This window comes from Alexandromys fortis, unplaced genomic scaffold (assembly GCF_014885135.2).
Source record: "Alexandromys fortis isolate MF-2015 unplaced genomic scaffold, M_Fortis_MF-2015_v1.1 scaffold_46, whole genome shotgun sequence".
In the NCBI taxonomy this organism is placed as follows: Eukaryota; Metazoa; Chordata; class Mammalia; order Rodentia; family Cricetidae; genus Alexandromys; species Alexandromys fortis.
The window spans coordinates 10,905,621-10,923,373 of record NW_026067919.1 but is presented as its reverse complement, the minus strand read 5'-3'; the positions used below and the strand labels follow the sequence as shown (position 1 = coordinate 10,923,373).

Sequence of the window (17,753 nt, the reverse complement as noted above, 5' to 3'; positions counted from 1 at the left end):
TATATATATATCAGTGTTTACAATTAGAATGGGATAGGAGACATTTTTATTTAAGCAAAAGCAGCAGTAGCTTCAGCTCCTTCCAAGTAGCCTACAAAAGGCATCGCACCAACACCCCATCCCAAGACTCTTGTAGCCCTGAGTGAGGGCAGCAGCAGAGGACTACAAAGATAGCTTTGACTGATTAAAGACATAGGGTGCAGTATGTACCCCACACCCTACTCTTCTACATGATTCTGACTTCTCCATTACCATTATTTAAATCACCTTTGGGTCACACACTCTTTGAAAAATTACATAAAAGTAATTCCTCAGAAAATACCCAAACCAAAAATATAAAAAGAATTCCAAAGAATTTGTATTAATTCCCAAAGTTCAAGGTTGTTTTTTTTTTCTTTTTTATAAAGAATCCCGCTGGAGGCCAGGCACGGTGACACATACCTGTAATCCTAGTAGCTGAGAGGCTGAGGCAGGGAGATCACAAGTTTGATGTCAGTCTGTACCATATGTTTTTATTTCAACATTCTCCCAACCATCAAAAGCATCATCAAGAAGCTGAATACTCAATCAATTAATAGGCTAACCAATAAACGAGAAAATTCTTTTTCAACTCAACAGAAATTTCTCAAAAAAATAAAATACAAATGGACACTATATGAAAAAAAATCAATATTCTAAGCCATCAGAACACATAAACACAATACCAAGATTCTATCCAACATCAGTCAGAATGACTACTATCCATCAAGAAAACCAATGGCAACAAATGCTAGCAAAGATGTGATAAAAAGGAACCTTCATAAATATCAGTGGAAATAGAAATTAGAATAGTCAGTACAGAAATTATTGCAGGTTCCTCAAAACATTAAAAAAAACAAAAAACAAAATTCAGGGGCTGGAGAGATGGCTCAGCCGTTGAGAGCACTGATTGTTCTTCCAGAGGTCCTGAGTTCAATTCCCAGCAACCACATAGTGGCTCACAACTACCTGTCATACAATCTGGAGTCAACTTCTGGCCTGCAGGGACACATGCAGGCAGAACATTGTATACATAATAAATAAATCTTTATAAAAAAAATTCCATTAAAGGAATCTAAGGCAGAATATAAGATACCTGCACGCCCACTGAGACACTATTCACAGCAGTAATATGTACTATTAGCCAGATGCCCACCAAAGCCCAGATGCCCACCAAGAGCCCAGAAGCCCACCAACAGCCTAGATGCCCATCCACAGCCTAGATGCCCATCAACAGCCCAGATGCCCACCAAGAGCCCAGGTGCCCATCCACAGCCTAGATGCTTATCAAAAGAAGACTGGGTAAAGAAAATGTGATGAAACAAGATGTGGTGGTACACATAGATATAATCCCAACACTCCAGAAGCAGGCAGTTCTTGGTGAGTTTGAGGTCAGTTTGGACTACAGCATGAATTCCAGACAGGCAGAGTGCATTTCAGGCCAGCAAAAACTATATAGTGAGATCTTGTCTCAACAGAAAAATGAACGAACAAACAAAACAACAACCCAAAATGTGGTATATATGTATGCAAGGTAATTTTAGTCAGCCATGACGTAGAATGAAATTATGTCATTTGCAGGAAAACATATAGAACCAGAGTCTCATGTTAAGTAAAGTAACCTGACTCAGAAAGATAAATATCAAACATTTTCTTCTATATGGAACCTGGATTTGACAATGGAAACACATATGACACAAAGGAGCCGATTGGGGGAGAAAAGGACAAGTGAGAAGGTTAAGAGAGGGCATGAGGGATTAAAGGAGGCTAATGTACACAGAATGATACACGTATCTGGAAATATTGTGACAAAACCTGTTACTCTGTACATAAAATAATAAAGTAAAAAGTGTATTTATGTATAACTACATTCATAAATTAGGAAAAAACTAGATGTGATGTTCAAAGATGATAAATGAAGCCATTAGAGTGGGGGTGGACTGATACCTTTGTGTCATGATGATAGACACAAAAACTAGTGTCTTCGATTAAAAACAAATAGGAGGTAATTAAAACAACATTTGGTCAAGCACATCTCCTTTTTGGACTGCTCTCTCTGTTATTTTCAAATATGTGCACACAAACACATGGTGACAGCAACAGGCTGTGTTAAGGTCCAACTTTAGTGCACATCACAAACTGAGAGACACAATTCCTTATAGCTCACCACTTAGTAGCTATTAAACCCTGCAGGCAGCTGTGCTTACCAAGAGCGTGCCATTTTCAAGACGTATGGGGACATCCATAAATAAGTGAGCACAGAACACTAAATACCCCAAACATGGGTGCAGAAACAAAGAAGAAAACAGTACTGTGCCTACAACTGAGGTGGAAAATTTCAGAAAATAAAGAAGGAAAGAAATTGTCTACTTTTGTAAAACAAACAAACAACTTATTACCAAATATAAGTTATGAAAATAGAAAGCAACATTAATTTCCTTAACGGGAAGAAGCGGAGGTTGCATTAGCGTCTTAGGGTCTGTGACTGTTACCTTTCCACTCTTCTATCGTGTGCTCCCTTTCATCTAACTGCTTGTCGGGGATCTTTGGTGGTGGCTGAAAGAGACAAGGCAGTAACAGCTGAGTCAGTTTACTGAAAGTACATATACTCTTACTTATTTAAAGTATCAGTAAGACAAAAGACTTGTAAAAATGAATCATGAGAAATAGACTAATCAATTATCAGTAACTTGAACTTTCTACGAAGTAATTCTATAAGATTCCTTTGTAAGAAATATGATGTCTGTCTTTCTTCTTTCTTCCTAACTTTTGAAATTGTCATATTTTACCTGTATTACAGAATTCTGCTCTTCTTTGGATACAAAACATTAGTTCTAAATAAGGCTGCTCCCAGACATTCTAGCTCCTCTCCAATCAACTATCAATTCAACTGAGTAAAAGAAACAGTGGGAAGCTGCCCGACTGTGTGAGAACTTAGCTGTGCTCATGAACCTAAGGTTTTCTTCATGCAGAACTAGTAAAGATTTAACATCCTCTACCTATACATTTTAAAATGACAAATGTATTTCAAACTTAGTTTTAATAATAGCTCTAAGAATGCAGTATGCTCTTCAAACACTAAGAACTTACGGCTTCTGCTTCCGAAGGGTCATACCAGACGTTGATGTATGGGTGCTGGAGAGCTTCATCTACTGAGATCCTTTTGGATGCATCTATTACTAGCATTTTGGATAACAAATCCCTTGCCTGGCTGGCTGCAAAAATAATGATATTAATACACACATGTTCAAGAGATTCTCCGATTATTAACTTTAGAAAGTTGAGGTTATCTTTTATTTTAAAAAAATTATCTTTGTCAGACATGGTGCATATGCTTGTAATTGCTGAACTAAGGATACGGAGGCAGAAGGATCACAAGGTTTAGGCCAGCTTGGTTCTAGTCCTAGGTTAGCAGGATTACACAGTAAATAGCTATTTCAAACTGAACCAATCAAACTAAGACAAAACAAATCCTGTTTTAAAATAGAATGCTGTTTATTATTTATTTTTTTATTAAAAGAGATTTGTTGCATTTTCAGTTATGTGTACACAGAGGGAAGGGAGGGGTGTGTGCATGCACACATGAATGCAAGTGGCCAGAAGAGCGTATTAGGTTCCCTGGAGCTAGACTTACAGCTGGTCGTAAGCTGCCTCATATAAATGCTAGGAACTGAACTCAGGTTCTCTGCAAGAGCAGCAAGCAACCTCTCTAGTCCCTCTGCCTCCCCCCATTTATTTAAATAAATAAAAGACTAAGGTCAAGCTATGTACCTAAGTTAACCTGGAACTCATAAGGTAGCCCAAGATGCTCTCATACTCCTCACACTACTTCAGTCACAGCTTCCCAAGTTCTGGGATTATACTTGTGAACCACCACATTTACAGAATAGTGTTTACTAAAAAACCAGGATACACACATGATTTATAACACACACACATGCACACACACACACACACACAAATATTTACTTACTTACTTACTTAATTTTTTTGAGACAGGGTTTCTCTGTGTAGCCCTTAGCTGTCCTGGAACTTGCTTTGTAGACCAGGCTGGCCTCAAACTCACAGAGATCCACCTGTCTCTGCCTCCCCAGTGCTGGGATTAAAGGCATGGGCCACCACTACCCGGCTTTTTCTTTCTTTTTTGAAGTAGGCTTTCCATTTTCTTGCCTCCGCTGGCCTTGAACTCAGAAACCCTCCTGCCTCTGCATCCCAATTTCAAGGATTAAAGGCAAATGCCACTATAGCTAGCTAAAATGCAAAAGCAACAGAAACTTCCTATGCTCCACTAGCAGACATAATTTTGAATTAGTCCCTTAAAAATATGACTAAGCACTCTTCCCACACATGCATACCCAAAACAGAATTTGGTGCACACACTTATACAACTTACCTTTAAGCTTGTTATGCTCTGAGTCAGCTGGGAAAAGCACATCAGGGAACAGTTTCTCAAAGCTATATCCAGCATATTTAGGTCGGTTTTCAACATAAGTCCTTACTGTTGGTTGTAATTTCTTCATGAATTCAGGACAGGGTGTTCCAAGCTGTTCAATAACTTTATTCCACTGATCAATATCTATTATCAAGTAGCTAAGAAAAATACTCCATGTATCAAATGTTCAATCCTTTAATCTTACCCACATTAAATACAAAAAAAAATGGAAAAAATTTAACACTTAAAGAATGTGGCCATTATATATTTTATACCTCAAAGTCACCTTGCAAATGGCAATGATTGCAAGTGAATAAAAATGATAAATAAATAAGTTTGGTTAATCTTATTTATTGTGTATATGTATGTGTGCACATGTGTGTAGGAATATAGAAACATTAATTCTACCATAAAACAGAGGCATACACAAGTAAATTCAAAATAAAAATTATAACTCAAAAACTATCATTACTATGCATAGACTCAAAATGCAAACTGCATAAAACTTTAATATTTAAAAAGTTGCCTCTCCCTGAGCTCTTCAAAAATGTAAATGCATTTCCTAGAGAGTAAGAAGTATTTCTAGTCTGTCCTGGTTCTGAGTTCTCTACACTAACAAAAAACAATCATACTGATAAAAATGATGACTGATAGAAGTAGCATTTTCTTGTGCCATTCTCAGGTTTGTCTATATTAATTATGTTCATGAAATGCTGAAATACATGAAAATGATACCAGTATCTCAGAATGCTGTAGACTAGGATTTCCTGGTCTTGTTCCTTCTAGTCTTTATATTCCAAACCTCCAAAGACTAATGTCCCAAACACTCTTACTGTAACATGGCAAATAATCTCACTGTACCTAAAACAATGTTACTCACTCAAAGACACTTCACTGTTAACATAAATATTACAGGCTGATGAACTAAAAGCATGACTCCCAACCTAATTACCAACATAGGAAACTTCTAGCTGACATTCTCAGCATGTTAATGTAATGAGACAATAAGACACAACATACAGAACAGTAACAGAAAGATGTGGGGGAACTAAACAAAAAGACAGACAGGAGCAACAGATAATTCCAAAACTCATGCTATTTTCCATATAGTTATAGACTTACTCAAGTGTTAGAAATTTTTAGTGGAAGTTGTTAATCAATTCAAAGTCATCGAGGAACTGTGAATAATCACACTTGAGCACTTATTAAAATTACCATATGAAACAATAAAAGAGGTAAGGGAAATCTATGTCAAGTAAGAGGTGGTATTCTGGAAGAGTAATTTAACAATACTTTGTATTAGGGAGAGACAAAATACATTCTACCTGACCAGGCTGACGCGGTAGCATACATTTTGACCTTTAGAAACTACATTTTAGGCCAAAGATAAGGATACGATCTGTACCTGGGAACAAAACACCACCTTTGATCATTTCTCCCATGATGCACCCAACTGACCAAATGTCAACTGAAAACAAAATGCAATGACATTAACATAAAGATTTTGGTTAAAATAAAAAGAAAAATATATAAACATTAAAATAAAACACACACACCATATACACTTAAAATTATAAAAAGCAATACGAAATAAAAATGAGTGACAGTGAATGTGCTCTGACTACCAGCAGAGACTGTATGTCCTACTGCCAGGTGCAGCCTACAAATACTTCAGTTTCTTAGCTCAATTTTTGAATTATAACAGCCACAAACTTTCTATTAAAAAAGAAACCTGTATGTACAAGTGTAGAATATATTCCTTTTCATTAGCGATCAGAAGGAGTTCATCACCTAGCTCATTAATCTGCTGCAGCAGCACAAGGATACAGTCCCTTCCTGGAAAGAGGATTTTGTGGCAAACCATTTCTCCCATAATGCACCCCACAGACCATAAATCCACTATATGTTTGCAGCACAAAAGAAGGAAAAGCAAAGCAAAAGGTCATTAAAATCAAAGAAGCAAAATATGACTGCATTATCTAAAAACTGCAGAACATTGCAAAAAGAAAAGGTGGTTTGATTTCAAATAATGGAATAATTTAAAATAAAATACTTTTAAAAAAGCTCTGAATCACAAAGGAAAATATGAAGTGTTGCATTTTAGTTACATATCTAATTTTAAAGTGAGAACTATGCACAGAAATTGCATAAATAAAATATTCTTACATTTTATAAGAATTTATTAGTAAAATATAAAGTAGAATCAAACAAACTTTATAACATTACAAATGTATGAGGTCATAAAGTTTTAAGAATAAGATGCACTGTTTTGAGGTTTGACTGCATTTTACTAAGTTAAGTTTTAAAAGCACAAGCAGAAATAATCTAGCATACAAAGACAGAGTGTCTCTGAATTTAATAAAACATTAGTCTAAGTTTTTCTCAGAAAATTTCAAACTGGATTTCACAGGCTTATTGAACTGAAAAAGCTTTGTATATTCTGAATTAAAGTCAGCTATTTTCTTCGCAACTTCATTTTACATTTATACCGACCTCTACCCAAAAAGCAACAAATACAGAGAAAGAACAGTTTATCTGCTGAGAAACTTGGTAAACACAAGTGTTTTTCAAGTATTCAATTTTGAAATATCAAAGTACCTACAGATCTACAAAGACTCTCCTAGCAGATCACTGTATTATAAAACTTGCTACAAGGAGTCGAATTTGCTTTCATGCAGTTTAAAACAAATACATTTACCCCAAACTTTCCAAAATAATCTGGGATTCTCTGAAATAAAACATGAAAAAAAAATCTGTGTGTATGTGTGTGTGTGTGTGTGTGTGTGTGTGTGTGTGAGAGAGAGAGAGAGAGAGAGAGAGAGAGAGAGAGAGAGAGAGAGAGAGAAGGGGAGGAGGGAGGGAGAAGGAGGGAAGGGAGGAGAAAGGAAAGCAGAAAGGAGAAAGGGAGGGGGAAAGGAAAGAGGGAAGAAGGAAGAGGGAGGGAGGGAGGGAGGGAGGGAGGGAGGGAGGGACTGAAAAGAGGGTATCTGTATGTCATTCCCCATTCCCTGCTGGCTAATGTAGTTATGAGGAAGGATTAGATTTGACTGGGTTAGTGGGGAAACAGGCAGAAAAATGTAATGAGACATCTATGTGACTCTTATCTAAGAGAGGACAGTAAGTCAATTCTTTGTTTTTAAAGATTGTATTTATTTGTTTGTATGTGCGCATTTGTCTGTGTGAAGGTATCTAATCCCTTGGAACTGGAGTTACAGACAGTTGTAAGCTTCCATGTGAGTGTTGGGAACTGAACTCAGGTCTTCTGGAAGAGCAGCCAGAGCTCTTAACCACTGAGCCATCTCTCTAGGCCCAATATGTCAATCTTTGACAATAGTTTCTCTAATTTTTGGTAAGGAGCTATGCCAAGACCATATTTACAAGGACACTAACACATGGTACCACTTGTGATAACCAAAAGTTTCACAGAAAAGCGAAAAGCAATTAGCAATCTGCACTCTGGTTATCTGAAATATCAATCCTCAAAACAAAACTTTTAAATCTATGTCAAGACTAAGAAAACAAAGTATCATGCTTACTTAAATTAATTAATATCTCAAGTATTTGTTTTTAAATAGTTCAAAAAAGAAGAGAAAATTAAATAAGGACCCCAGTTTCAATGGTATCATTATATATATGCAAATGTATTATGTACATATGTGTATAAAGAATCTTCTATTACTGACGTAATAGTTTTCTGATTCAAAGTGAACTACTATTCTAATTTCTTCCTAGAAATACACCACATTAAAAAGTTTAACATATCCACACAAAAATAAATTAAATTTCCTTAAGGTTGGGCAAAAGCTTTGAGGAAACACTGGTGCTTCCCACAAGAGGTTGAATTATCCACGAGCTTTCAGAATTGGATCTTAATGTAGCTCTCAGTTTAGAGTGAGTGCTACTATTAACACCGAATAAAGGTGTTGGAGATGCAAGCAAATATGACTAATATACACTAGAATTACTTCTAAGGTTAAATGATTAATAAGTATATGCTCACATTGAAGTTACAGACAAGCAAAAGGCATAAGTTCCAGTTTTAGAATTCTTTATCTAGGGGTAAGGGTATTCACGTTTAAGATAAGGCCCCCATGCTTTCCCAAAAATTTATGGCAAAATGCTCAGATTCTTAATACACATTTGAAACTTGGATGCACACTTAATTCCATGCACTTCAATTGAAGTATAAAAAACTTATTGATAAACTAAATCAAAAGTGTATTTCAAAGTGAAAGTATATGCTGACCGTTCTCCTTGTAGCCCATGCCGAGGATGACCTCTGGCGCTCTGTAGTACCGAGTCACGACATAAGGCGTCATCATAAAACTTGTTCCTGCAGTCCTCGCCAGTCCAAAATCAAGAATCTTCAAAGTGCAGTCTGATTTGACTACTATATTACTAGGCTTTAAGTCCTTCAAGAAATAAACATGAAAATGATTGCTAAGATAGATACAAAGGGTTTACTGCTCCATTGATTTGCATAAGCTGTCAAACAATGTTAACTGTTCACTGTTTTCTCTGTAATATCTCTACAGAGATTCAACAAATAGGCAAACCCAAGAAGTCAGATTTAAAATGTTTTCATTGATATGAACATAAACCCAGTATGGATGTCAATAATGTTTTATTTCCTAGAAATTAGTATTGGCTAGAAATTCTTGGTCAAATAGAGCAGGAGATTTGGAAAGGCATCTTAAAGCTCATTTAAGAACTTTTGTGTGGGGCTGGAGAGATGACTCAGCGGTTAAGAGCATTGGTTGCTCTTCCAGAGAACTCTGGTTCAATTTCTAGCATCCACATGCCAGCTCACAAGTGTCTGTAACTCCGGTTCCAGAGGATTCTACACCTTCACACAGACATACACACAGATAAAACACCATAAAAGAAAAAAAATTAAACAAACAAGAAAAACCTTTTGTGCTAGGTATAGCAGCCAATCCTTTGCAATCACAATACTTGATACCTGAGCAGAAAGATACATAGTATACTGCTTAGATTGTTGTTAACTTGACACAACAAGTTACAGTCACCTGGAACAACCGAGAAGCTGCCTCCAACAGAATGGCCTGCAGACAACTCTGTGGGAAGTATATTCCTAATCAGTGATTGATGTGGGAGCGCCCAACCCTCTGTGGATGGTGCCCTCCCTGGGCAGGTGGTCCTGGTTGTATTGAGAAAACCATGGAGTTGCAAGCTGGTAAACAGCACTCCTTCATGGCTAATCCAGGCTCCCGCCCCAACTTTCCTCAGAGATGGACTGTTATATGAAAATTTAAAATGAAATAAGCCTTTCTGCCCCCAATTTGCTTTTGGTCAGTGTTTTATCACAGCAATAGAAAGCAAATTATGATACACAGCAAGACCCTGTCTTAAAACACCAATCACAGACAATAAAAGAACTACTATGGTAAGACTTATAAATTATCATTTACATTCATTTGCACACTAAATTATAGCATTAAAAATCCCTAAAGTCAAAATAAGCTTTATATTGCTTTAAAACCAATATGAAACATTCTGCTAATATTCACGTGATCAAATTTGACATAATCTTGGCATATGTTATTTGAACACTCATAAGTCATATGTGTTTGCTTTTAAAGGGAGTGAGGCTTGGGATCAACCCAGTATAATAGATACTCAGCTCTAAAGGACCAAAATAGTGATATCAGCCTGCCCATTCCTGACTTTCCACATAAAATCACAAACATTTGCTCATAAACTTTGTTCACATGTGAACTAGTGTGCTGGTGCCACTGGTCCATAAAATTCCTTCCTGCTGGTAGTGCTACATAATGTCTTTGTGAAAAACTGCCACTTGGTTCCAGCCAGAAGGAAATCTGTGTGATACCTATTAAAATGAAGGCTGTGGCATAAATACTCAGGCCTTCATACTCATGCTCTTGCCTGTGAGCTTTGATGAACACTTATATCACAGTCACACTATCTCACATGCACAAATGAGTAGCAGACACAAACACCAAGAGCAAAAGCCTTCAAGACAAAGATCCCTTTTTAAATGTCTACATGCAGGAATTGCTTGTATGCTGTTTCTACCTTATTCTGACAAGCCATCATACATAGGCTTAGGAAACAGATTCTTACAACACAAGACAAAGGTTATCATTACTGTTCTGCAAATATAATGTTGCTAATACTTCTGAAATACAGCATATGAAACAAAGGAATATCCATGCTTAAGAATAAAACATTACAAACTTTAATCACTTCCATATCTATTACTACAGATGGAGATTATTGGCTCTTTATACTAGCTGGTTCTAGTCTAGAAAAAAAAAACCTTTTTGTTAAGGAATAATTAAGAACAAATGCATTTTTAAAAAAACAGTTTAAGACAATAAATTACCAAGAGTATTGGGCTCTAAGAATATTAACTAAAATTCATCTTTCTGTACCAATGTTTATCTTTTTACAGATGTCATAATATTATTAACTACATATGGAAGACTGCCTTGGAGTTTACATTTGTGCAGAGAGAGTAGAAATAACTCAACATTCTATCTTTCTTCTCTGATTTTCTAAGCCTCTCCAGTCAGACAAGGAGGCATGAGTAGACCCATTAGGTAGTGTCTGAACGGGAACAAAGTAGAGGAGGTTCAGCACATAACCTTCTGCGGCTCGTCCCTTCCTCTGGTGATTAAAAATACTCCAGACAGTGGGCTTTGTTGGCAGTGGGGTTGTTCATCATCTCTATGAAGCCAAGTTCCCACCCCCACCATGATCTGCCTGTATACAAAATGAGAGAATTCCTTAGTCACGTTTACCTTGCGTTTGATATTTGTTATTACAGCCATGTCTATTGAATTCTGGTTAACTGACCCAGGACTGGGGAGTTACTATTACAAGTTGAGTATCCCTACTCTGAAATCTGAAAGGCCCAAATTTAAGTCATTTTGAGTGTAACTGATAGTACTCAAAAGGATCTTATATCCACTTTGATGTCTACGCTAAGGAAAACTTAAAGGTAGCCTCAAATTAATCCAAGGATACAGGGCCCATCATGCCGGTGCTTTGAATTTCAGGCAATCTGGATTTCTAACTTTCAGATTTAGGGATGCAATACTCACCTGGTAAAGGCTATGCAAATATCTAAAATCTACAACATTCCACAATCTGAAACATGCTGGCTCCAAGCATTTCAGATTACAGACAGTGTATTCAAGGACACAGGACTATGAGTTAGTTGGTGACTGAACAGCACTGAAACCAGTAACAGAATGGAAAGAGATCCTAATTACACAGATGCAAAAGTATTTTATGTCATCTGCACAGGACTTGCATAATGAACAGGGGCTGACGACTGAGAGCATGACTTGTTTTGCAAAGGAAGTTTTATGCGAAGTTAGACATAGTCATTTTGCCCCATATTATTTACATCTGCTTTTGTGACAGATGGGCATAGTCCAGTCAGTAGCTGTGACAGAAGCCATGTCCACAAACCAAAACACTTAGAATTTGCTCTTTATATAAGCAAGTCCCTTAACCCCTGTTCTAGAAGATGTTGGAAAGCAAGACTTTGACTGTTGGTGACTACTAGCTACATTGATTGCAAGCAGAATGAAAGGCTCCTTATCAAATCCTAGAATTGATTAAATCACCTCAGTCTGTCATCGTTTTGGATAAACTAAATGCTACTAGAACCCAGAAAAAGGTGACAGATGGTTTAATTTATCACCAGACCAAGCATCATCCTTTTATATGTCTATCTTGTAACTTATTTCAGTTAACCTAACATGAAAGAATGTGATCTCACCAGATCTGAAGAGAAATTCTGACAAAACTTGAGTCAGCATGGGAATATCTTATACCATGGGAAAAGAATGTCCCTGGGAAGCAAACCTGAACCTGACCCAAGAGGACCCTGAACAAGCACTGTGCTGTTTCAAGTCACAAACATTCTCAGCTTGTTTCCCCACAACAGAACTGAAGGCTCCTTATCAAATCCTAGAATTGATTAAATCACCTCAGTCTGTCCAAAGAAGCCTGAAGGCAGACTCAAGAGAGCTTCAAATAAGTTCAAGAATACAGAAGCCATCAGCTAACAAATATGCTTTAGAAAGACATACAATCAAAAAGCTATACTTCTTTCAGTTACTGATAAAAATTGCAGTATGAAAAACAAAACTTTAAGTCTTTTGTCAAGAAAGCTCCTAAGCCAGGACAGCAAGAAACTTTCTGCTCCAAATAACAATAGAAGTCCCTTTCGCTCCTGTCTTTCATAGGTAGGAAGAAGGTCAAGAAAGCTGAGCAGCGAGCCCTTGAGCACACAGCCTTCAATACTCACTTGAGATATACTTAAGGAGGAGATAGTCTAAACCGAGGGTAGTTCTGGGGACCCTTGAACCTGGGGCTATGGCCTCTAATTAGACAGTGTGACTAACTCTATTCTGAAATTTTACAATATGTTCTGAGGCCTTACAGCTGGTGTCATATTAATGATGACTATGGTTTGAGAATGTTTGCATGTGTCTCCCAAGGGAAATGTTGGAACCTGTAGAGGGTGGAGACTATTAGAAAGTAATTATGTCATGGGCACTGTGGTCAGAAGAGATTAAAGTTGATTTTGTGGAATGGGTTAGCTCTCAGAAGGGAGTTAGAGTTAAGCAAAACATCCTACACACTTGGTACCTTTTACACACAATCAGATTTGCTTTCTGTTTCTCTGCCATACTTGTGACTAACTGGCCTAAGTGATTGTCACCAAAAGTTGATGAGGCTAACTGATCTCAGATTTCAGCCTCCAAAACAGTGCTAATTCTTTTCCTTATCAGTAAACACCTTGCTTTAGGTATTTGTTGTAATAATGAAAAACAAACTAGTCAATGATGATGACAGGCAAGACAAAGACAAAGTTGGCTATTTTTGCTATTGTTCTTCAACATTTTACTGTAAGTTCTAGCTAGAACAATGGGGAGGGGGAAGGTGCCCAAACTGAACAGAGTAAAGCTACAGTTCAGTTGACATGATCTTTAAAAAAAAAAAAAAAAAAAATTCAGTGTGCATGAACACACAAGAGGAGGTTAGAAAGAAGTACAATGACATACTTTATGACAGAAGAAAGACCATGTGAAGATACAAGAGAGTGTTTATAAACCTCACCAAAACCACCGTATTTTAGGCACTGTGAACTGTGAGAAAATAACTCCTGCTGTTCCAGCTACCCAACTTACAGTACTAAAGGCTAATGCAACTTAGGAAACTGAAAGATCTTATGGGTCACAAACTGGAATACTAAATATTTCCAAGATGATAAAGCCACCAAACCAACGTTCAGATTCAACAAAATCTTTGTTCAAAGTCTAGCGTTTTTTTTTTCTGAAAAAATGAAAAAGTTGATCTTCAAATTCATATGCACTCAAAGTTTCAAAACGGAGAAAGTAGTCAGGATTCAGTTTCCCATTTCAAAGCAGTACAGAGTTACAACTGTAACTGGAGGGTGCAGAGATGGCTTGGTGGTTAAGAGCACTGACTGCTCTTGCAGAGGACCTGGGTTTGGCCTCCAGTATCCAAACAGAAGATCATAAAATCCTGTAAATCTAGTTATAGGGAAGCCTATCACCTCTGAACTCCATGGACCCCATATCCTTGTGGCAACATAAACATACAAAGTTATAAAAATGTGATTCCAATATAGGGACAGACATAAAGACTAATTATATAAAACCGGCAGTCCAGGAATAGACCTGTATATTTGCGACCAGTTGGATTCTGAAAGAGTACCAACACAATTCTCTGAGAGCTTGGACAACTGAATTTCTACACATGGAAGAATGAAGACAGGCTCTTGCATTATATCATGTAAAAAATGAATTAAAAATAGACACAATACCCATAAAACTCTTTTTTTTAAATATTTATTTATTATGTATACAATATTCTGTCTGTGTGTATGCCTGCAGGCCAGAAGAGGGCACCAGACCCCTTTACAGATGGTTGTGAGCCACCATGTGGTTGCTGGGAATTGAACTCAGGACCTTTGGAAGAGCAGGCAATGCTCTTAACCTCTGAGCCATCTCTCCAGCCCCCCCATAAAACTTCTAAGAAGAGATAATCTTAAATCTTTATGACCTTCACTTTAGCAAGAGATTCTTATACAAGACATAAGGGCACATGCCATAACAAAATTTTGGTATTTCATGAAAACTAAAATATTTTATGTATTAATAAGACATCATCAGCAATGTGAAAACCAATCTATGTATAAATTATGTCTGGTAAAGGTTTAGTATACATAGAACTGGGATTCTCTTTCCCTCCCTCCCTCCCTCCCTCCCTCCCTCCCTCCCTCCCTCCCTCCCTCCCTCCCTCCCCCTCTCTCTAACAAAGAGGCAAACAATTGATTAAGAAACTAGAGCTTAAAAATACATGTTTTAAAATGCCATCCTAGAAATGGCTAACCAACAAATGAAAAAGTGTTTGACCACTGTTGTAGCTTGAATCAGAACGGCCCCAACAAGCTCATATGTTTGAATACTTGGCCCCCAGTTTGTGAAACTGGGAAGGGTTAGGAGAGGTATGGCCTTGTTGGAAGAGGTATGTAACTGGGGATTGTTTTCATGTTTCGAAAGCCCATACTATTCCAGTTAGCACTCTCTCTTTGTTGCTGCCTGCAGATCATGATATGAGTTCTCAGCTACTGTTCTAGTGCCATGCCTGCCTGCTTGTTGCCATGCCCCCCACAACCTTAGTCACAGACTCATCCTCTGAAACTGTAAACCACCAGTAAACTCTTCTGTCAGTTGCCTTGGTCATGGTGTTTTGTCATAGCAATAGAAAAGTAATTAAGACAACTCTCATTAGCCATTAGAAAAATGTTTATCAAGAACACAATAAAATACCACTTCATACCCATTATGATGACTAACACAAAAAGGTCTGGTACTAAATACTGACAAAATTGCAGAAAAATTGGAGAACCCTTACATAAGGGTTCTGAGAATAGGAAATGGTACCCAATTTGAGAAAGTTTGACTGTTCCTTAAAAATATAACGCCACATGACCCAGTAATTCCATCCAGAAAAACTAAAGAATAAAGGTTGAAGAAATACTTGTACATAAATTTTCATAGTGAAACACTGTGGAATATGACATATGGAATATTGTTCACACTGCAAATACATTACACTAAGTTAAAGAAACTAGACAAAAGGCCATATGATTACATTTATATGAAATATCTAGGACAGGTAGATCCATAAATATTGAATTGCTAGGGTGTGGAGAGATTGAAAGAAATGAAAAGTGACAGTTTGAGGGATGTAGTTTTGAATTTTTTAGGCAAGATGATGAAAACTTAGAATTTGACAGAGGTTGTAGTTGTACAATACTGTGAATGGACTAAATGCCACTGAGGCATATACTTCAAAACAGTCTGTTATATGGATTTTACTTCAGTGATTTAAAAGAATAAGATCATGGTGGGCTAGAGAGATGATGGCTCAACAGTTCAGAGCACTTGCTGCTTTTTGGTTTCCAGCACCCACATGGCAGCTCACAACTGTCTGTTACTCCAGTTTAAGCAGATCCGACGCCCTCTTCTGGCCTATGAAGGCACTGCATGCATGTAGTACACTTAAATACATGCAAGCAAAATATTTACAGAAAATTAAAAAAAAAATCCTTAGAAAAGAACATGGTGATATTTTTCTACTAACCCGGTGAATAATTCCAGCAGAGTGAAGGTGCTTGATTCCACACAGCATTTGATAGAGAAGGTAGGACATTCTTTCATGATCTAACTCCATCTGAATCACTTGGCAAAGATTTGCATCCATGAGCTCCATGACTATGTAACTTCATGGGTAGAAAAAGATGACAGCTAAAGTGTATAGCAACAATCTATGGACAGGTACTAGTTAAACTTTGTATCAACAGCATTCATTCTAAATACCACACTTACACATCTTGAAATTCTTCTAGGGATTTCTGTGGTGTGAAAACATTCAAAAGGCCAATTATCTGTGGCAAAAGCAAAGAAATAAAAACATTAGAAACTACATCCTAATACTTCATTTGAGAACTGCAAATACATGTATTATAATAATTCACTATTAGTTTAAAATCATCCAATTTTATATACTAAACACAAACATATGTTTACTAAAATTTCATTGTTAGGAAATGGAGAAACGAAAAAGAATGACAGGAGGAACAAAAGATCTTTGGGGCAAATAAAAATGAGTTAACTATAAAGGTGGAAATATATGCATAAATACCACACACTAATTCAAAGTCATAGATTCTCTTATTCCAAGTGAACCCCAGGGGCTGAGGGTATAGTTCAGCTGTCATGTTTACTTAGCATGCAGAGACACTGGGTAAATTTCCTAGCACCAAAAAGAAAAAAAGATTGCTGGAGAGATGGTTCAGCGGTTAAGAGCATTGGCTGCTTTTTCAGGGGTCCTGAGTTCAATTCCCAGCAACCACAAGGTAGCTCAACAACCATCCATAATGAGATCTGGTGCCCTCCTCTGGCTTGCAGGCATACATGCAGGTGGAACGCTGTATACATAATAAGTAAATAAATCTTTAAAAAAAAGAAAGAAAAAATAAAGTGTAATCTAATGTAAATTGTGGAATTTGGGTGATACATTAATGCACTACTCAGATGGGGTGCTATATACATACAAGGACAAATACATACAAGCTTGTATCCTTCTCTCACATTTGCTATGAAACTGTCCTAAAAGTCTTAATATTCGATAACAAATTATATAGACATTTATACAAAATAAGTGCCTGATAGAGCATAAATAGAAAGTGTTATGTGAAGCCCTTCCATTGACTTTGAAGGACAACTATCCTACTTGGTCCAGGTCATTCCTACATTCAGCACACCATAACAGAATCTTATTCTCATAACAAGTTCATCCTAGACCACATAAGATCCTTGTTAGAAATGAGCTGACATGCTTTCAAAGGCCAGTATACAACAATGCACTGGACTTACATTTTTAAATGCCTAATGGCGATTTAGGTTAAAAAGAGGTTGCTCATTGGTCTCCTGACCCAAATAATCACACACAAAAAAGTGTTTAGGTGTATTCCTATCTAGCTTTTACATCTTAAATTAACCCATTTGTATTATTTTATATTTTACCATGAGGCTTGTGGTTTAATGGTAAGGTTCTGGTATCTTTATCCTTCAGCAGCTATATGACATCTCCCTGACTCCGCCTTCTTTCTCCCTGCATTCAGTTTAGTTTCCCCACCTAGCTCTATTCTGCCCTGCCATAGGCCAAAGCAGCTTCTTTAATAACCAATGGTAATAAAACATATTCA

General features: G+C 37.1%; 1 protein-coding gene across 4 annotated transcripts in view; it reads right to left on the bottom strand.

The window, feature by feature from the left end:
* Mapk8 (mitogen-activated protein kinase 8) overlaps positions 1-17,753 on the bottom strand; it is a 60,038-nt gene that overhangs the window by 6,214 nt on the left and 36,071 nt on the right. For 3 of the 4 annotated variants that reach the window (XM_050140650.1, XM_050140647.1, XM_050140651.1), the window contains 7 exons: positions 16,372-16,430; positions 16,127-16,265; positions 8,697-8,862; positions 5,847-5,918; positions 4,412-4,594; positions 3,109-3,233; positions 2,511-2,574 (listed from right to left, as the gene is read on the bottom strand). In XM_050140650.1, the coding sequence (XP_049996607.1) occupies positions 2,511-2,574; positions 3,109-3,233; positions 4,412-4,594; positions 5,847-5,918; positions 8,697-8,862; positions 16,127-16,265; positions 16,372-16,430 (808 nt within the window). Of the gene's footprint in view, positions 1-2,510; positions 2,575-3,108; positions 3,234-4,411; positions 4,595-5,846; positions 5,919-6,277; positions 6,350-8,696; positions 8,863-16,126; positions 16,266-16,371; positions 16,431-17,753 lie in introns of all 4 variants that reach the window. The other variant, XM_050140649.1, reaches the window with a different exon arrangement.